Source organism: Xiphias gladius, chromosome 5 (assembly GCF_016859285.1).
Source record: "Xiphias gladius isolate SHS-SW01 ecotype Sanya breed wild chromosome 5, ASM1685928v1, whole genome shotgun sequence".
Classification (NCBI taxonomy): domain Eukaryota; kingdom Metazoa; phylum Chordata; class Actinopteri; order Istiophoriformes; family Xiphiidae; genus Xiphias; species Xiphias gladius.
The window spans coordinates 18,351,870-18,372,985 of NC_053404.1; the positions used below are offsets into that span (position 1 = coordinate 18,351,870).

General features: G+C 45.5%; 2 protein-coding genes across 2 annotated transcripts; both read right to left on the reverse strand.

The window, feature by feature from the left end:
- Positions 1–3,782: 3,782 nt before the first annotated feature.
- On the reverse strand, positions 3,783–11,420 carry LOC120789854 (coiled-coil domain-containing protein 106-like). The gene is made up of 5 exons (XM_040126924.1): positions 11,180–11,420; positions 5,734–5,951; positions 5,378–5,590; positions 5,075–5,281; positions 3,783–4,830 (listed from the first exon to the last, which is right to left on the reverse strand). The coding sequence occupies exons 2-5, from the start codon at positions 5,939–5,941 to the stop codon at positions 4,451–4,453; spliced, it is 1,008 nt and encodes a 335-aa protein (XP_039982858.1). The 5' UTR covers positions 5,942–5,951; positions 11,180–11,420; the 3' UTR covers positions 3,783–4,450.
- Positions 11,421–12,938: 1,518 nt separating this feature from the next.
- On the reverse strand, positions 12,939–20,469 carry anxa13 (annexin A13). Its single transcript, XM_040127417.1, has 11 exons — positions 20,260–20,469; positions 18,962–19,037; positions 18,726–18,820; positions 18,382–18,552; positions 18,193–18,226; positions 16,598–16,677; positions 16,306–16,374; positions 16,116–16,217; positions 15,723–15,798; positions 15,395–15,507; positions 12,939–14,506 (listed from the first exon to the last, which is right to left on the reverse strand). Exons 1-11 carry the CDS (start codon positions 20,452–20,454, stop codon positions 14,387–14,389), a joined length of 1,131 nt encoding a protein of 376 aa, XP_039983351.1. The 5' UTR covers positions 20,455–20,469; the 3' UTR covers positions 12,939–14,386.
- Between the last annotated feature and the right edge of the window lie 647 nt (positions 20,470–21,116).

The following is a 21,116-nucleotide window of genomic DNA, read 5'->3' on the forward strand; positions in this document are numbered from 1 at the left end:
GTGGAGGGGTTCTTTGGTTCCAGATTAGCATCTTTGCTTTTTTCTCTGTTTTATAATTGCCAAGAGAAGTCTCATTAATGACTATTATTTCCTTTGCTGGATTTATTTGTCAGTCTGGACAGCTTGAAATGGTTTTAAAAAAACGGCAGGTTAACTGACACGGCAAACATGCCGTTTTGTTTGGTTTGTTTAAGCATGTGTCTGTGTTTTCCTGTCCGTGTCTTTGGCTTACGATTGGTATTTAAAGGCTATAATAAAACTCACCCTACACTGTAGTAGAGGCTTATTACTCTTCCCCCAATCAGACTGAATCTATCCAGCCGTGGTAGAGCAAACCGTGCATTGGGAGGCGTTTGCGTGACGTGTCTGAACACAAACAATAGGACATGACAAGAGTATCCTGGATATAACAACACTGTCCTCTAGTGCCTCTAGCAGCTCCATGGCGTGCTACACTGAAGCAGCCCTGCTGTAATTCAGTCGTCTAATGCAGTAAATAAGACAAAGGATTAGACACTGTGGCAGGGAGAACAAGAAAATGTCCATGCAAGTTTTCTCTTTGTTTTCTCCCAATTAAAGGCTGAAGAAGAGACTATGGTTGCACATTGTTGACTGCTCCACTAGCTATCTCCTGTCACTGCAGAGAAAGGACAAGAATAGCCATCCACCAGTGCGCAGACTCCGGCCCCCACCTCGATTCTACCACGGGGGGAAATACCCATAATGCACTGCTTGACGCATTTGTATTGAATTGGCATCGCAATGGTGCTCTGACCCACTTTTTCAGCAGCGAGCAGGTTATTTTGAGATTTCATTAGTGGGCAGACCAAGGGCAAACGGAAGGTGAAGAGTCTCATACACACACCCGGACCGACTGTCCGTTAATTTTGGGGGGATTCAAATCTGTCCAAGCACCTGTCCGCCCTGTTTTTCTGTGCAGCCTGCCCGGCACAGAATTGCCACCAGTGTTAAAGTGTTTGCGTCTAGATGCAAGGTAGACCATGAGGAATTCTGGTGACTACTGGTACGTTGTCCAACCCTCTAGTTATGAAGAAGTCATTTTTGCTACAGGGGAAAGTATCATCGAGTGTAAAGCTTGATTCTGTCTCTGCTGCTGTTCTGAAAACACCGGACACACCCTGCAGACATACCGGAGATATAAACCAGTTTAAATACCAGTGGGGACCTGGAACCACTCATTAATTTGACAGAGCTACAGTACTAAACTTTAAAACCAGAAGGTACTTTGTCTGTTCTCTAAACATAAACTGATTAAAAAGTACCAGAGGTGTAAAGGCGATAAAAAGTGTCGTACCTAATATGGCAGCGGTTTAAAGAATTAATTTGCCATTTTGGGAAACAAGTAACTAATTTCTTGCTGAGAGTTATATCAGGAGATAGATACCAATCTTGTGTCTGTACGCCAAATATGAGGCTATAACCAGCACCCTGTTAGCTTAGCTTAGCACAAAGACCGGGGAAACAACTAGCTCGTCTCTGTCTCAAAGTAAAATCCTTTTTTATAAAACCAAACAAAAAAGCAGAAACAAAAAGATCTTGTTACTTTTAGGACAGAGCCAGGCTAGCTTTTCAGCTTTTGGGATGTAGTTTGCAAAGCTAAGCTAACAATGCTCTGGCTTAAGCTTAGTACAAAGGCTGAAAAGCGGGGAAAAGCTATAACCTGGCTCTGCTTTTAGGTTACCAGAGCCTCTGAAACTTCCTAACTGACATTTTATTGTTGTGTTATTTAGTTTGTGTAATTTGTACAAAAATCAAAGTGTAAAAATGACACATTGTGGTTTTACAGGACTATTTTTTTGTATTGTTGTTGTAAATTTAAGGTGAATCCAGGAGGTTACTGTGCCCACGTCAGGCTTGCTGTGTCCCTGTCGAGGTCTTTGTGCTAAACTAAGCTAAGCGAACTTACTCCTGGCTGTAGTTTTATATATACATTTATTTATATATATATATATCACACAGATACGGGAGAGTATCCATCTTCCCAGCTAACTATCTGCAAGAAGATTGGCATAAATGGGAAATAGGTGGGTAGGTCCCTACTGAATATGGCAGCAGTTTAATAAGACAGTAAGACAACACAAAGAACTGCTATTTACATGTAAGACTAACAAACATGCTGCTACATGCACACAAATGTTTGTGGCACATCATTAAAATGTGCAAACAGACAACAGGCCCAAGGAAATGCCAAAACAAGCGGAGCACTGTTACTCAATATCTTCCAATAATCTCAGTACTTGTGAAAAAGTGCCGTTTTACTCCCTGTTTTTCAAGCCAAGAACTATGCTCCACAGAGAGCATGTGAATCAGTTGCTCAAGTCTGAGCTCTTTCACTCCATTACAAGCCTTGTAATCTTTTATATAATACGTCTGAGGCATTTATTGTGCGGCAGGCCAGGCACACGCTGCCAGTACAACAAAACATAACCCCGTTCCATTTGAACTCACCAGTTCAAACGCATTTTACTTGCCCCATTAAGAGGGTGACTGGTGGTCATTACGAGCTACTCTCTGTGAGAACGTGCAGATGCTCTTTTTGTCAAGGTCATAATCACGGCCCGGACCGAGAGGAGGAGGGGGGGGTCGATTTTTCAGAACCTCCGTGCACTTTGAGCTTCTGCAATGACGCGGCACCTGCAACCAGGAAAGACTCAAAATGGAGACCCAGCTGGTGTCTTACCGGTGTGAGTCAAAAGGCCGAGGGAGGAGGAGAGAACATTTCAGGCTCAATTAGGCCCACATCCTATCTCCATCCTCGGCTCTGAGCTTCATCACCCTGTGTCATTAGCACCAAATTCACAGCTGCCACTCTGGTTTATTTGCAGGTGGGGGCTGCATTTTGCTGCCTTATTTAGGGACATGCTGACCAACATGGGTGGTGCGCAAAAAAATAAATAGTCAATAACAACCTGTACCTTACTCTGTGTTCTTTTTAATTTCAAGATTTGCAGCAAACCTGTCTTCACATCATTTCCTGGTACCAAGACAGCAGAAGTGACATTCGCACGCCTCTGAGGTGGGAGGAGATGAGAGCTGGCAGCGAGATACACCCGCCCTTTCTACCGCATGCTGCCGAGCAGACCAGCTCGCACCCGTCCCCTCTGGCTGCAAACAGGCTGCAAGGAACTCTGGGTTGTTGCCGGGCGCCTCTGGTGGCATTTAACGTTTCTACACTATCCAAAGCTCTTAACCACCTTCTCTGCCTTCATCGCGGTTCACCTCGGGTTCAGAGTTGAGACAAAAAGGAAGGGATGAAAACAGGATGGAGAGGTCGCAGGTAATGTGAAACGACTGAATGACCTCATAACAGAAGAGGGTGGAGGTTGGGCAGGAGGGGATGGAGGGGACAGACAGATTGCGGTGTGAGCCAAAGATAAGCAGATTGCCGGCGTGGGAATGGGAGCGACAGTGACAGAGTCCCACGCAAAGATAAACAGCCCGGGTGCAGCCACTCAAATGGCTTTGCACGAGTAATTTGTCACTACACGTGAAAAGCAAACTGCAGGGACGGCAGCGGCAACGCTATCCACTGACGCTCGCCATCGCCCGAGGATGTCTTACCGAGCTCTCCCATCCGTCTACTGCCCACTAGTGCTGCCCACTCCTCTCGTCAAGAGATACATCATCACAGAATTTGGCATAGGCTATGTTCATGATTTGGGTGTTGATGTGATGCTGATGTTTTTATTTTTGAAGGGCCCTTTACCGCCCTTTGACCTGGGATCAAGTGATTACGACTCCTGGTCTGAAGGGGTTATTCGTCGCCATGTGCAGAGGTACCCTGCCATATTTTGGCTACAGGACACTTAACAGGCTTCGCTGATAAAAACAAAAGAACTCGCTGAGATCTCTCTTTTCATTTCCATTCGTTGGCAGTTCAGACACGTTATCGTGCTTTGCAATGAATGCGGTTTCTAAGTCTCTCTGTTCAACTACAGCATAGGAATCACAGAATGATGTCAACAACATTATGTTATGTCAACCTAAAGTAACACAACTGGTGCTGGAAAATTGAAATTGACTATCCACCATTTTGGTTTAAATGAGAATAGGAGTGATGTGTAAACATGATCTCATATGTGAGCACTGCCATCTTGTGGGTGTTTCTTATACTACACACACATCTGCTCTTAAATACTAAAAACTCCATGATTTCCCACATTGAAAAGCAGCTGCAAATAAATTTGTATGGCTATCAAGTACAAAATATACACCCTAAATGTGTAATTGTGAATACTAAAATGCATATCGATATACTGAAAATAATGAACATTTCTGGTCCCCTGGAGACATAGAGCCACTTTAAGAAATGCAAAAAGGCTACGGAAAAAACATTTCAATCCAGCAGTTCAGATTGAGGAAAAAAACAGACAAAGGAACATTATTTTGCGAAGGCGTGTTTCACCCCTTCCATTCAACTGAATAATCATCAACCTATTAAAATGCTTTCTGCAGCACCCCCCATCTGCTGCATGTGAGAATGTAACACCCGCGGCCTTTTCCCTGAGATGGGCAGGAGCTCGCCGTTGGCCTTCATCTGGTCTATTCTCCTGGACAGGTCAGCGTCGCTGTCGATGACTAAGGTGCACCTTTGGGCGTAGCTGACCAGAGTCTCCTCTCCCTGGCGAAACATGCCCACCAAGGGGACCATGTCTTTGCCGGCCAGGTGGAGCTCGGCAATGGACGCCGTGTTCGCGATGGTGTTGCGGTCGATTCCGAGATGGCGGAAGGCTTCACTCATGCTCTTCTTCTTGATGAAGGCGGACAGGACCTGCTTGTAGCGGTGGATGACGTACTGGACGCCTGTGGCTGGTGGGGAGAGAGGACGGGTTATGGGCAGTTAGCTATGTGCACTGCGGTTGTTACGGAGGTGGTAGGATACAGGGAAGGGCTGTGGATGGGCGTGTGCCAATGGTTGAGTATTGATAAACAATCAATTCTAAAGCTCACTTTCCAATTTGATCTGAAACAGATGCTTCTTTATGCAGTTTTCAACTCGGCTCTGGGTAATGGACGTTTCTTATGACTGTTTCAAGGCGTGGTGAACGATTACCTCTCTTTCTGCTGTAGTCCTTCCCTTTCTTTGATCTTTTCTTGTCCTTATGGTGTTTCCTCCTCCTGTGTTCACTCGAGGCCGCCGACACTTCGGACGAGTCGGACGCTTCGGAACTGCTGTCGCCGCTGTCCGAGGAACTGGAGGAGGCTCTTTCCCTCTTCCGGGATTTGTTTTCCGAGTGCTGCACTTTGCTGGGTTTGGGAGCTGTGCGATCGGCGAAAATAAGAACGAAAATAAAATAAAAAGCATCCGATAAATGTAAATATTGAGTCAAACACAGTCTATGTTTCGGGGACTAACCTTCGGTCACTGGACCGGGTGAAGCAAACGTTGGCATGGAGCGATTGCTTGTGAGGTTTTCAATCTGGCTCCTCAGGAACTTGCGGTCCTGCATCAGGTCCTCCACCTGTCTCTCCAGTGCAGCAATGCGCTCCTCCTTGCTCTCCAGCATGCACTGCAGCTTGGTGATCGTCAGCAGCACCCTCGGGGGCAAGCTTTCTACATGTGAGGCAGCTAGAGAAAGGGGGGGCAGGCTTTTTTATAACATTATAACTCAGTCTTTATCAGGGGTTTAAAGACTATAAATCATCTGTAACATGGTCTGATTTCTTTCATTACACCCGCGGTGTGAATATTAATGCGACACAGTCGCTCACCTGACATGGCACTGCTGGGTGTGTTGTCCTGGACGGCATCTGCCGAGGCTCCCGACTGAAAACTCTCCCACTTGATGATGCGGAGGTCATCCTGCTCCTGCTTCAGCCAGGCCGGAGGGCCGAGCCTGTCCTTGGTCCTCACCGAGCTGGAGTCGATCTCTACGCAGGGAGAGTAGCCTGACGGCTCCTGCTGCCACACAGACGACATCTCTTCAGACCTGGGAAAGGACCAGCAAGTGCGTCGTATGGGGTCGTAAATGTAATGGTGCGTCATTAGCATGACATTGTCAAAAATCAGGATCGATACTCTATTTTGATTTGATTTCTGAATGTTTAGTGTAGGTGAGGTTACTGAATCCAAACAAAAACCTTTCAACTACCTTTCAACCAGCATGTTTGTACAGAATACTTTCAATGAGTATAGTCAGTGTTCGATGTAGAAATATAAAAGTAATACAGGTAGTATACTGTACAAGGGAAAAGGGTGGGATATTAAAAAGTTTCTGCTGACTGGGTGTAACTCTTCTCCGGATTGCAGCAGTTTTTTTACCCCCACCGCGGAGGTTGCGTTTTTCCCCACACTGCGGGACAGATCATTATTCGACATTTCCTTCAGCACTCGGCCTCGGCGGACGCGTGCGCTCCACTGCGTGCCACTCTAGCTCCGCTCGTTTCGAGGACAGTGTACGAACGATTCAATGATGGGTGGCTGTCGAGGCAGAAAAAAAATGTCACTGGCAAGGGGTTTTGGCACGCCTGTCACACAGGGTCGTCTCAGTGAGGTCGACTCAACAAAACGATGAAGCCCATTGTCCAATAAAGCCCTCCTTTGCCAAAAAAATGTATCGCTTTATTGTGGTTGACAATTCAGAAGGCCATTTGTTAAATTATGTAAAAAAACAAACAAAAAGGATTCATTGGTGAGCTTCAGCAACTGAGAAGCAGGTAGTTAAAGCCAAACCTGCATGTGAGTGACTTGGTCTCTTGGCGTCTTCGCTAACACTGGAAATGCAGTGCGTCCGCCATTCCCGGCTCCTTAGACGGCTCACGCTGTTGCAACGTTTGCCGTCAACAGCTGGCAGCGCCGGAGGCTTGGGCTGAAGCCGTCTCCACGGCAACAAGATACGACTCTCGCAATTATGAGATCTGTGTCTAGTAATTAAGAGATAAAGATCTTGTAATTATGAGATCTTTTATGAAATCTAGATCTTATAATAAGATGCTGCGACAAAATTACATGATGAAATTTGCCAGTTTGTTTTTTTCTTTGGTCCATACATTTCTATACTGAAATAACGCTGAACTAAAGTATGACTCGTGATGCTTCAACGCATGAATAATGTAAACGTAGGATGTCATTTAATGCATGAATTACTGCCCCGTGTTACACGAACTCCCGCCACTCAATATTCCAAATACTCCAGGCAGTGTTACTTCATGTGATTATGTGTCATGCGATGGACCATCAAGTCATTAGGGTAACGCGCCATAGCAGAGGCTCGTTTTGGGAGCGTTTTAAATGCACAAACAGAGACCATATGCGGCAAGCTGGAGGAACGCAGTCATGTACAGCTGATACTTCACGGCAAGATGGTTTGTCTTTTCTTTTTCCGCTCCACTGGTCCAAGAAGGGTTTTTTTTTTTTTTTTTTTTCACACTTTCCCTGGTTCACAACAAATTTCAGGACGTGAAATAAACGCATGACCTAACTGCGACGCACCCTTGATAAATTGTCGCTTCTTTAGGTGTTAAATGGAGAGTGACTGAAGAGGCACTTTGCCCATTGTATTCACCAAAGAGTAAAAGAGTTGGAGACCTTATCTCGTAATTGTGACTTTCGTTGCTCATAATCACGAGAACAGGTGTTGAACCGTATTCACGGGACCTGATTGGGAAATTCAGCCTTTTTCACCCTGCAAACATTATAATCAGACTTTTATGACACTTTGTTTTGATAGTTGCTATCAAACATGGTGGTATCAAGTTATTCATATGGGCTTACACATTGATTTTGTGTTGTCCGGCGAGGTGTTAGTGCAACTTATCAAAAAAATGATGTGCGTGAGTGTGTGTATTAAAAACGTTTTAACACAACACCACAATGTCTTCGGATGATGATTTTGATGGCGGTGCTGGCTGTGTGCAGCCCATGCGGTTTAGCTGCTCCTGAACGTAAAGAGCGTCTTCGAGCAGGTGAGGTTTCTGATTACCAGGTACTTTTTCTCGTAATTATGAGCTAGGAAATCAAAATTACGAGATACAGAAGGCGTAATTAGATAGGCAAGGCCTCCGATTTTTCTTCTTTGGTTGCTGTAACGGACTTCTCTGATTTAAAAACCTTCACCAGTTATAAATCTCCGTTTTCCAGATTCGGTAGGAGTAAAAAAAACTTGTACTAGATAGAACAAAGCCATTGTTCATTTGTTTTTATAGCCACAGTTGGAACACTGACATAAGGTGATATCTCTAATCCTCTGACAATTATATTAAAAGATATAGTTTGTAATATACAGTGTGGACAGCAGTAGTCATTTGGAATTTACAGTAAACCACCTATCTGCAACCTGATATTCATGTATTAGATGATTCTTAAAACAACAAAGGCTCTAATTAAAGCTTCAAGTGGGCTACATTTATTGGATTTAATCCGTGTATGTAATTTCTGTGTGTGTGTGGGGGGGGGGGACAAACAAAAAACATGAATTCATCCATGTGATACTTTGTGAGTTATGGGAAATGCATATGTATCACCATCAAGTCATGAGTGCTCCGAGAGAAGGAGGCCGAAAAGCTCAATCGGTGAGGTATTCTCACCGTCGCAGTAACTGAATTTACACCCGGCCCGTTGGCGTCTTCCCGCCATCACGGGCACAGACCGAAAAAAGCTGGCCCATCCCCGCTCAGCTCCCGTCCGCTGAACGCTGCAATCTTCACTAACTGCTCTCCATGGCACCATCGGGGTTTTGCGGCCCCTCAGTTCACGACTGACGCATCGCGTGTGACTTTATTGCTACAGCGCGCGGTGCTTTCGTACGAAATAAATAACTACCTCGATAACGGGAGACGGGGCTAATAGTGACCTAATCATTTATTAATCCAGAGCCACGTGAGTTCATGATATATCACGCATTAATACATTCATTAGAACACGATGAATCATGCATTAGTTAAGCATTAATTAAGAATGAGCAGATAGCTGTGGATTTTGTGCTCACGTCCTGATTTTGTTTTAGAACCAGGCCTCATACTTACGTTGCTTTTAATGCATGAATAAAGAAATGATGTTTTTTTTTTCCCCATGTTGTTGAAAAGTATCGTTATCAGCCATTCATGCGGTCTTGTAAAGCCTTTCTAGTCATTTAAAGTCCAAGTCGAGTCAAGTTGAGTTTATTCGGCTAAGAATACGCAGTGGGCCAAAGTCCTCTTGGAAAAACTTGGTGTGTTGGGGGGGGAGTTACTTCACAGCGGCAGAAAGGTATTCGCCCCTTTGCATGTGTCCAGGATTAAAAGGCACAGTGTCAACATCAGCAAGGGGCCTCCGCGTTGCTGGCGAAAACGAATCCACATCGTAAACCGAATAGCTGTTTTCTGAAGCTGAAGCTTGGCTGCTTCAAAACTTCAGAGCACTCAAATATCAGGGGCTGCGGTGTGCAGAGACACGCACCCTGTCCTTTCCAAGACTTTCAAGCGGGCGCTTGGTCTTCTCTGGAAATCCGGCCAACTCCGAATGGTGGGGAGGTACGTGAAACAGTGATAGAATATTTAAAAAATAAAAATAAAAAGGCGTATAAAGAGATACAGTTTTGTAAGTAGCGGGTAACTAATGCTTGAGTCATGGTGGTTAAACGCAGGAACCAATACAGGACGCAGCACGAATCCCTGCTGCTCGGCATTAAGCAACGATCCGGCCGCTGTTTGTTTATGCGACTAGCCAACGCTCAGTGCTTCACCCGGTAAACGACACTTGATTCGCAACGACTTCAGACACCGATTCATACTGGCTGGAATCCGGGTCACAGAGGAGAGGGCATTTCCGTGATCCGCCTCTCTGACAGCCCCAACGCCGCCCGTCCACACTGAAAAGTGGAGCCATTTGGCCAAACCTGCGGTACAGGTTCACGCTTCCGCGCGATCCGCCCGCAGATCTTGGTCCAGGTCCCACTTACACGAAAAGTGGCGGCATATCGGTGTCTCCCTCTCCTTCCGATTGTGATGGTTCCTGTTGCTGGCGAAAGAGGTCCAAGGACAATGGCTGACAATGGCGGTGGGTCACTTAGGCGAAGGACAGAAAAACAACCGGCAACCATTTGGATAACCGATTATTCATGTGGCGAAAATGCCAACGGCGACCTCGTCCCAGTTTGTCACTTTTTGAGGTTTTTTTTTTGCTTTTTCTCCGTTTTTAAATAAATGAGTATCGAATATCTACGGGTTCTGAAGACGTCACCTTGGATTTCCGGTGCACCGTGACGGGCATCTTTCACTAGATGGCATTTTACATACCAAATGACTAACCGAGAGAATAACCGAATTTAATCGTGGATTAAAATAATAGTTTCTTCCAGTCCTGCTGAACTGGACCACGCGAACCCACAGTGACCCGATCGCTTCTCAGTGGCGAGCGACCAGGGGGATTCAGGGATGGAGCACCCTGCGCGAATAACGTGGATCAGATGGCCATGGGGGTCACAGATTGGCCAGGGATTACTTAAGGTGTGTGTTGTAACCGTATCGTTCTCCAGTGCGGTCCGGTAGCTGCAGAGTGTCTGTACACACGAGAAGCGGCGCGTCCAGGTGCTCGACACCTGGATCCAAAGTGTCAAATGGCAGAACAGATGAAACCTTCTCGTTATTTATTTGTTGTTGTTTTTTTTTGCAGGAAGTTGACATCCCCCGTCAACGGAGAGGGCTCTACGGACCCGTCTCTCTCCAACGCGCGCACGCCTGCGGTGTCCACACATTAGGAGGGTCGCGAGCGAGTGCCGCGGCGATTGGCCCGGTCCCGGCACCTGACGGCTAACGTGCCAACGCGACGGTCACTCTCGAGCAAATGAAACGCCGCCGTCCGGGAAAGAAATCTCACCTTTTTTTCTTTTTTTTTTTTTCCAGTGACACCACATCGGGGTAAGAATACTAATGAAGCGCAAGAAATTCGACAACAAAGTCGGCAGGGCCCGTTATGTCGATCGCTGGTGATTTATCACGGGAGTACGACAGTGTTTCGATTTTTTAGGAAGCATATTTGCCAGGGACTCTGGACCTGGCGGAGCACGCAGCGGTGCGAGGGTTTTAGCGGGGCTGCGAGGGGGAAACAAGCGTTTCTCGTTGCAGGGGTTTTAATGAGCTCCCACCAAGATGGACGCTAATGACTGTAATTAGCAGGGAAAGATTGTCGGGGGGGTGGGGGGGGGGCATCACAATCAGTGAGACACACAGAACAACGTACCTTCAGGAGAGTCCAGTGACTGAGACCGATGCCGGCGATGTCCCCGCGTTAGAGCTGCTGTGCGCTGAGATCTCACCTCGTGCAAAATGCCCCGTTTTGCTTTTTTTGTGTTTTTTTTTTTTTGTTTGTTTGTTTGTTTCTTTTTTTGTTTTGTTTTCAAAAATATAAACAGAGACGAGTGAAGGGGGGGAAAAAAAAAAAGAAAACACTACTGCGAGACCACTAACGCGCGTGTCTGAGAGAGGGGCGGTGCCACGGAGCACCGACGACACCGGGACATGACGGCGCCTTCAGGCGCCCGCCGGAAACTCGTACTTCTCGCCACCGCGTTAAAGGAAGACGCCGACTCGATAGGGGGCTTCTGGTAAATGCTGCCCTCTGTTGCTGCTTTACATCGCTGTGATGGCATAGCAATGTGTTCATATATGCTCACCTGTTTGATAGAGTGAATTGAACTGAATTACAGTGGGCACATATCGCAGCTCCAACAGAGAGCCTGGGCAAGGAGCTGTGGATTATGATGTTTTAAACAACCTTAAAGTTACTCAGGAAGAAAACCGTATGATTCAGCATTGAATATTATTCATATCCACGTGTCTGGCAATATAATCTCTGCAAAAGAATCTTGTGCTCGAGTCTTTAAATGAGTACACCCAGGACTGGATTACCTCTTCTGCATAATTGTTAAAACGTTTCACCACTGGTACAATATCCGCTAGGACAGGTCCTCCACCCTTCATCGATAGGTCTGACAATTATTTTTTCTTTGATGATCAGCTGATTGTTCAGTGTAAAATTTTCAGAAAATGGCGAAAAATGTCCGTCATTATTCCCTGAAGCCAACGTGAACATACTCAAATCGCCCTCTCTTGCCCGACCAACGGTCAAAAGCCGGTGCCTGTGGACTTTTCTGAATTATTGCTTAGAAAAGGGGCTTTGACAATTACTCCGCAACAAGATTTGTTGCCAATCAATTTTTCTGTCGGTTGACAAGCGGATGAATCGATCATTTCAGCTTCAGCGCACTGATTGGTTAATGAGGTAATACATTTTTTAAAGTAGTAAAACCTGTGACGAAACGCAACACCTTCTAATAGCGTCATCCCAATTTTTTTTTTTTTTTTTTTTTTTAATAAATAAAGCACAAAGCTACTACTATTTACCACCAGCCACGCGATCTGGAGATTATTCTTTCCCACTTTGCGGGTTTACATGTAACTTGCACATTTCCGATCGTACGTGAAGGCGGCGAAAGGAGCGGCGACAGATTTGAAGGGGGCGTGTCCTCTCGCATAAACGTGCGCCAATGCAAAAGGTCATTTCCACTCGCACCGACGGCGGTCGGTCCGGTGTCTGACGAGGTTGTCGCGGAGACCGCACTGACCCTGCCACGTGGGTGCTGCCATGACAACTGAACAGAAACCCTCACCTAACTGTCCGTCCACACACACACACACACACACACACACACACGGTGCGCAGACGTTTGGTTTTTCTACGTAAATCATAGCAGGAGGGTTTGGGATCTTCATCATTTATAAGTTGTTGACGGGGCACTACAGCGACTGCTCGGTTATCAGTGTGCGGCAGTGAGGCTGGTAGAGCACGTACCCAGGGCCCCAACGTGAGGGAGGCCCCTGGAAAAGCCTAGAATTAAAATTTTCGTTTTTCTATTGGCAGTTTTGAAAAATTTACATTATAAATATAGTAATTACAGTATTTTGAGAAAAAGAGGCTGGGAAAGTGTTGAGACTTCAGATTGTGATTCAAAAAAATGAACACTTTATTTCTGATTACCATCATAACCACTACAGATGCGTGTGCTAGTTTGTTGAGTCGTGTTAGAAGGGAAACGAGGCCCGCTGGGGCTGCATAACACTGTGTGTTCTATGTGCATCGCCTCACCAGAACATTCAACACGCCATGACGTTGCAGGGAACTTTATTTGCAGTTAGACTAAAATTCCTTGGCCGCAGAGAGGCGAAGGACGCCGTTTCCACGACCAAACTGTAGGCTCTGGTCATGTGTCCACTCCGCCTGTGGCAAAATGTTTACAACAGTGGTCATTTTAACAAAATCCCAGCTGCCTTATAGGGACACGCAAACGACACAGACGTCAGAGCCTTCCAGATGTTAAAAGGTTCAGCTCACCTCAACAGCTAAAACAGTCAACGAAATAATGCCATATATTAAAACACTCTACTGTGTTAGTTGTCAAATACAAAAAAATATATAACAAGGTGAGGTGTGTTCGGATTTGTCAAGTGTTTCTAGTTGTGTTGGACAAAAAATGCAACGTATTGTAAAATTAATATATAGTTTTCTTTCAATAAGCAACTGATAATATATATAATCTCTCTCGTGAATGAGCTGTGAAGACAGTTCAGAAAATCCAATCCCACAACATTGCATATCCTTCTCGACATCAGCTGGCGCTCCGTCATTACAAACGTTCACATTTTTTCCTCATTTAAAAAGCACAGGCTTTTCGAGCCACACGGAGTGATGATTGCACTAGATTCAAACAGCAGTGAGGTGTAACAGTCGTTGAGGTTTGGGGCGCGGAGGGTGAGAGATTAATGCCCCCGGGGGTCATTATTTGATCTAAAATAGTATAAGATTTATACAATGGTAATAAATTAACAGTATTGTCTCATCGTGTTAGTATATGCAGCAGCAGAAGGACACACTTAGGCCATAGCTGACTTTTCTCTTTTCTTTCTTTTTGCCAGTGTAAAAACGTGTCTTGTGTTTCACAACGTAATTATCCTGTTAAGTCATGAACCACCTGATCACATCACCCCCTTTGCAACTGCATCAGTGTGACCACAGCTGGCGGCGGAGATGTACAAATTTGGCGCTCGTTGACACCGACTGAAAATTTTCTGGCCGCTGCGTGATTGCTGGTAAATGTGTTACGAACTGAAGCTAAAAAAAAAAACGATTAAGAAAAGGGGCAGTGATTGACACGCACAGTTTCACACACTGGTTAAAAAAATGAGTCCCTTGCATTCACAGTAACTCAGCTTGGACTAGACATGAACCTGGTTAATTCTTTCCCCTCCTCCACCCTCCTGCTCCCTACATAATGTTACATGGAGAGACTGAGTACTGTTAGTTTGTCAGACAGAAGACGGCGGCGCTCTCTCTGTGAATATACGCTGCTGTCTCCGTCCGCCGCCTTCGCCCCGCCTGCCTCTCCCGCTCTCAGTGGCAGATAGCCAGGAGCAGGCGTTTAAAGTCGCCGCCGCACTCGTCCCTCAGGGCGTCCTTAAGAGACACGTCGTACTTCTCCAGGTACATGTCTTTGATGGTCTCCAAATCGTACTGTTGGAAAAAATGAAGAAAAAAACAAAACAAAAAAACATCAGCGGTCTTGGGACTCATTCGTAGCAGAGTTCAAGACTTGGAGAACCTCGGTGAGTTCATGTGACGTGAACGCTGGCGACCAAATGAGATGCTAAACCTCACAGCGGACCCCCACCCTGGAAATCAAACGAGGAGGAGAGGCAATCGTGCCTAAGGCCTTGCGTGCAGACCTCAGCCTTGTCTAATAATATAAACTTAAAACTCACAAAACAAAAATATGTGAGGCTGTACAGAAGGCTTCATGGTGTAAATCAGTGCATTTGCATGAACACGGGTCAAAGTCAGCTTTATGTAGTAATCCGACTTCTGTGTATACTGTGTATATATATATATTTGTCAATGCATTTCAGTTATCTCACCGGCATCTGCAGCAACGCCTCCGCCCTTTTCACACTGGGCTGTTTCTTTTTAGTGGCTCAACAGCCTCTGTGAGCCTCAATAACTTGGTTTATTCATTAAACCCAGGTACTGTAAAAATCTACTGTACCGTCAAAAGGCACGTGTAAAAGTGCTGACGATTTCCCGCGGGACCTATTGTCCCTCTGCGGTCTTGTTTCTTGTGTGAATGTAGACACATACATTGTGAGGCAGAAAAAAACAAAACAAAAACAGTTTGCGTATCACATCATCCTGACTTTCAGCAGCAAAATCCCTTTCAGTCCGGAAGTTAAATACTGAGTAAATAACACAAAGTGCTGGTTGAGTGTGAGGTCAAAGCCCTCCTGACATCACAGCCCGCCACGCTTGAATTTGTTGCAGAAAACAATGGGATTTTTGGTTGCACCCAGTGGTATTGAGCTTTAACCTTTCTTATAACAGAAAAAAAAAAAAAAGTTATTCCATTACCTCAGAGCGACACACAATGATACGTATAAGGGTGTCCTCATCGGTGCCTGCTCCTTTCATTGCCTTGTTCAGGCGCCTGGCAAAGTAGAGCGGAGGGTTCTTAGCGACTCTCACTGTGGGGAGGGAGGAAAGATTTTCATTCAGTTCCACTGCAGTTCACTGTTCCACCTAATTTTAACGTGAACTACTGCAAATAGTCCGAACCAACTCATTCCCCAAGTGTCATCTCATCAGGACTGTAAAACTGGTTCCGCTATGGGGTTTCATGATCATTTCTACAGGAGTTTACTGCGTTTTAACATTTAACACAACTGTATTTCATACTAACCAAGAGCAATGTAGCATTTTTTCAGTGTCCCAGAAGTCTCATTCTCAATGGCATCCAGGATTTCAGTTCCAGAGAGCTGTGGAGAGAGAAAAGACGATGAGGTCCACAGCGTCCTTTGGACTTGGCTACAGTGGTTCGTGATTTATTAGATAGTTTGACAGAAGTATAATTAAAGGTGTTCAGGAAATTTGAAGTCCCAGGAAAGTGCAGCGTAGTCATAGAAATTTAAGTACAGGTCTGTCTGCGCCTGGATGAGAAGCAACGCTTCTGCCAGGGTAATGTAAGACGCCCACCCTGATTAATTCACATGCTAGCTGAATACGACACGTCCCGGCCATATAAACTGATACGCAGTGTCGCCGCAGCGGTGGGCGGTGCGACACCAAAACCTACCTGCTCATATATCTTGAAGGTGGCCTGGAGCTGCAGGTAATTTCTGGAGGCCAGAATGTAGCTGAAGGTGGACTCGTCTGTCCCGAAACGACCCTCACCAGCCTGCATCAGAGAATTACTGTTGTTTTTCAGGATTAATCGATCTGCTTTTGAGACTATTGTGGAGACGTGTCGGAGAGGAACACAGTACCTCAAACAGGGAAGTAGCATCTTGTTCAGCCAGAACCTCATCCACCTCGTAACTCTCATCTCTGTTGCCCTGAAAGAAATAGATTAGGATGATTTTTGCTGTGCAGTGAGGCCTTTCTGTCCGACTCAAGCGACTGTATCTGGCCTCCGTTTTACTGATGGGAGCGGGGTCTGGATTGTGGGTGTGTTAACGGGGCATGATTGGGCACAGGGAGAGCGAGCTCGAATTCAGTCCGGGGACGGATGGGAGGAACTTTGCTACACGGGTGGAGTAGAAACACAAGGCCACTTGCCTGCAAAAGAGCCATGAGGAGGTTTCTCACATCCCCGCTTGTATCTCCCTCGATGTCTGCTTCTAGATCACGTTCATGCACTGAAAAGAAAATACAGGGTAAACAGGAGGACAGTAAAGCATACTGACTGACACCCTTCGATACTCTTGTACTGTGAGATACAAGCGTGTCAAATTCAGTACATCGTGTTCTTCATTTGATAATTGTCCTACGTTTTCGCTCTTAAAAAGCAAGTCCTGTGACTGCAGTGACTTTCTAGTTTCACGAGACTTGCATCTTCAGTGATGGATTCCCGTCTGTATGACAAAGAACTCCGGGTCCAGAAAAAGCATCCTTTCCTTTTTTCGACTCTCAGACACTGACACCGGCACCTGACATTTTTAGATAACTGGGAATGGTCTGAAACCACGCTCAGCTGATCTTCTGCAGTCGCTAACCGTGGTAGGTGCCCAGCTACGCAGCAAGCTGAACACACCCCCAGTGCAGATCGAAGACAGCCGACTGCTTCCGAAAGCCTTATGGGTAATGGGAATGACAGCGATCAGCAAATCAGAAACCGGGGAGTTTCCATAAACTAGATTTAAAAGGTATTATTAAACATTAATTAGTCCATTAAAGATCCAGTCAAGAACAACATTAAGTCCCCATTGGAAGTACAACACATTGATTATTCTGGCAGACGTGGACATAGTCATCAAGAGTAAAAATGCAAAGCATTTACCCCGACAGTAGTTCAGCAGTTAGCATTACAAGAATTGTCGCTTTAGCAGGTTAGCACCTGTATCTGACAAAATGGTGGATGTAACAGTGTCAGTCAAGTAGCAACTGCAACGGCTAACTGAACTGTGTAAGAAACATAGACTATATAAATATATATACATATATAATATATATGCAGCCTATTTGGCCATCAAACAAACCAACCAAGCCCGCGCAGCTACGTCATGCTAGCCAGCAACACTGACATCTTCCATTGGAGTTTTTGCACTCACCTGTCGTCGCCCCAGTCACTCACAATCCTAATTTAATGTTCAGCTTTTTATACAGAAGGCCTTACTACAAAAGTGACAGCGAGAAAAACGGGTGTATTTGGAATATATTCAAGAATGACACCGTTCCTTCCACACACGAGCAACATAAAGAGAGGCGGAGATGTTGCGTGTCAAGTGGGACGGAGAAATCCTGCGACAATGACAGACGCCGTCGGTAAATGCCACCAGCTACAGTATCAGCACTGGTTTCATGGCGCAAAGGAAGCAACAGCAGGATGGGCCTTGACCAAACAAAGTGTTTGGCTGTACATTAGGCCGCTTAAGGGACAAGAATAGTACCGTAGGGGCTGTACGTAGGCTCCAGTGAGTCACCCCTAGCACAGTTTCCTCCAGAGTTCATAATACGAGGAAGTGAAATTGAGATCTTTAGTAACTTAGAGGCTGAGAGATTTAACAATTGCACATAACGATTTATGTTCCACAGTAAACTATCCACATGTTCATGAATTCAATACCTAATCCTACACAATGACTTTTTTTTTCTTTTTTTTTGGATAAACATTTTAAAAAGTAATTTCTGACTTCATTTGCTTATTGACTCACCCTGAAAGTAGCATTCCTTGAACATGGCGATGTCCTGTTGAAGACAGTTAGATACAACAAATATAAAGTCAGAATATTTCGGATCAAAAAACTAACATTTAGCACATTTCTCAATTTTTGTGTCACTAATTCAATCTTTCAATTTTAAATGACTCATTTCGTCTGTAAAGGCGCTCATTTGCAGCTTACAGCGTTGGTGGCGGTGCAGAGGATTTCCACCAGGACGTCTTCGTCAGTGCCCGCTCCCTTCATGGCCTTCCTCAGCTCCTTCACGGCGTAGATGACGGGCGGGTCCAGCATGGCGAGGATGGCCTTCTCGAAGTTTCCTGACAGCTCACTCTTCAACTTATCCACCAGCTCCTGTCACAGAGACACAGAATCTAAATTTCAATTGGGAGAAAGGAAAAGAAACCGAGGAAAAATGCAGATTTTCTTATATATCTTGAATTACGATGGAAAATGGTTCTTATCGTAAAAATTATACGGTAAAAGACATATAGATATTACTCTGCGTATTACTGAATGGCACTCACATCGTCATACTTTTCAAAATAGGCCTGTTTAATTTCCTGACGCTGAGCTGAGCTGCGGTTTGCCAGGACGTCAATAATGGCCTGCTCATCAGTTCCTGGAAAGAAAAAAACCAAACCGATGCAGTGCAAACGGTACACAGCGCCATTTGGAAGCAACACTAGAAATGATTTCATTTCGCCACTGGAAGTACATTTTTTTTAAAACCCATTTTTCCCCCCGAATATTTCCAACTTACCGAAGCCTTTGCAGGCTTTGCGGATGGCCTTGATGTCAGCTAAGACATCAAAATCCTCATAGGGCACGATTGTGGGCTGAGAAGACAAAAGAGAGACTGTTATGCACATTAACTACAAAAGCTCCAAGCAGCTTCTTGTGACACACAGTGATTACATCAAACTAATCATTGTTTGAGTACATCAAGCTCAGAGGGGTTCATGATAGCGATGCAGGAGCAGCTGGCAGATGGGGGAGGGCAGGGCTACCACACAATGCGCTTGGGAGAGGAATTCAGGGCCGGAGGTCTTTAAACAAACGTGGCGGGGGCTGTACCACTGCCAGCAGTAATCAAAGTGCGGTCCGGGGGCCAACCAGGGGCCCGGGAGGAGGTTTTAAAAGGCTCCCCGCGACGGAAATATATCCTCCCCGCCATTAAAGCACAGCTGAAAGTCACTCGTCTTCACTATAACAAGAACCACGTGAAGTTATATGGTTGATTCGAGAAGCGGTTACTTCTCGGAACTTCTCCGTTTTGTCGCGCAGTCGTCTCATTCTGTGTCGGGCCACCGATTGAATGGGATGTGATTTGAAACCTAAAAACATTTTAAAGTACATATTAAGCCATCACGTTACCCTGATGTATGAATACACTGAAAATAAAGCTGTACTTGATTTATTATATATAAGCCCCCCCCCCCAGTTTAGATTGGTGCAAAATAAGTGCAACTCTACACAAATAAACACACCGAGATACCAAAGGACACTTACTCTCGTCTAACCCGTACACACACACACACATATAACATACAAAGCCCCACTCATTCATACAAGCACTCCCCTAACGGAGCCGCGATGAATTCCGCAGGGGAGTGGGCCTTTGCTCTGCCTCAGCCCAGACACGGTTCTCTGTCGCAAATGGAGCGACGTTCGCATCGTGTAGTGTTTCGTTTTGTTTTTCCTTTTTTATTTAAAAAAAAACACACGTATTGTGAATCAGATTGGATTAGCTCTTGAATTCATTCCCCCAGAAACGGAGATTTCTCACGACGGTAGCCGACGGCCCTGGCAGCGCGGTGCTCGGTTCATCGCTGCGAAGTAAATACGTGTCCGAATTCAACGGCACGACCGGGGATCTGACGTGTGTCCCGCCGGTCGGCTGGATGAGTCGTAACCTTTGAGATACTCAGCAACCCAGAAACTATCGCTCACGACCCGAGCGACGCACGATCCGCTGACTGCCGATTTTTTTTTTTTTTTATGTCTTCTTACCACTGCGTTTGTGGCGCAAAGCATTTAACACAACGGTGTGTTACTTACTTGGAAGTTGCCCATTTCGACGGGGTGGTGGTGGTCGGCGGTGTCGGCGTCGGCGTTACTCCGGCTGCTGGGGATCTGTCGGGGCGAAGCGGCAGGAGCGTCTCTGGGGTGGTTGTCCTCTCCAGACCCGAGCTGCGGCCCAAAGCGGCAGGAACCGGTGTGTGACGTCGCCGCCGCCGCGGTCGGGTTAACCATTTACACCCCCGGTTGCTGAGGTCTCCACGCTGACTCGGGTTGAAGACCCCGGTTACCCTTGTTACGGAGTGTACCTTAGTTTTAGGCCGTCAACCTTACTACGATACTTTCTGTGCAAAAAAACATTTTTTTTGTCAGATTTGCTACCAGACTGAAAGCTCGGCCAAACTTTGAACTCAACTCTCTTTCTGTTTCCAGTAGAATTTATTTTATTTTATTTTTAATGTATTTTTATCTGCAAATGTGTGTATCAGCCTGATTTGGTTCCTCGGTCATTTCATAGGTTTTTCCTTTTCAGTCAGATTCAGTCATTTGTATGCGTAATGCCGGACGCTCACATCATTTGCATGGCCTATTCCAAGATTTAAAACAACTCTCTGTGCATACTCCAACAGGCGGTGTTGCTAAATACCATTATATTCCCACACAGTTCTCCTTCCTTACGAACTTTATAGCCAAGCTTAGAGCTTTTTGGTCAACCACAGTACTTGGAGTTTGTATGTTCTGGCCATGATCATTTATCCTGGTATTTTTTGCAGCAATTGTGGAGTATGTCTTTTATTGTCACTTGACTAATGACATATTGATCCTGTTCTTTCTATTATCTGTGTGATAAACTTTTATTTTAGATGTTATTGTCTCTATTTTCCCCATAGGTGTGA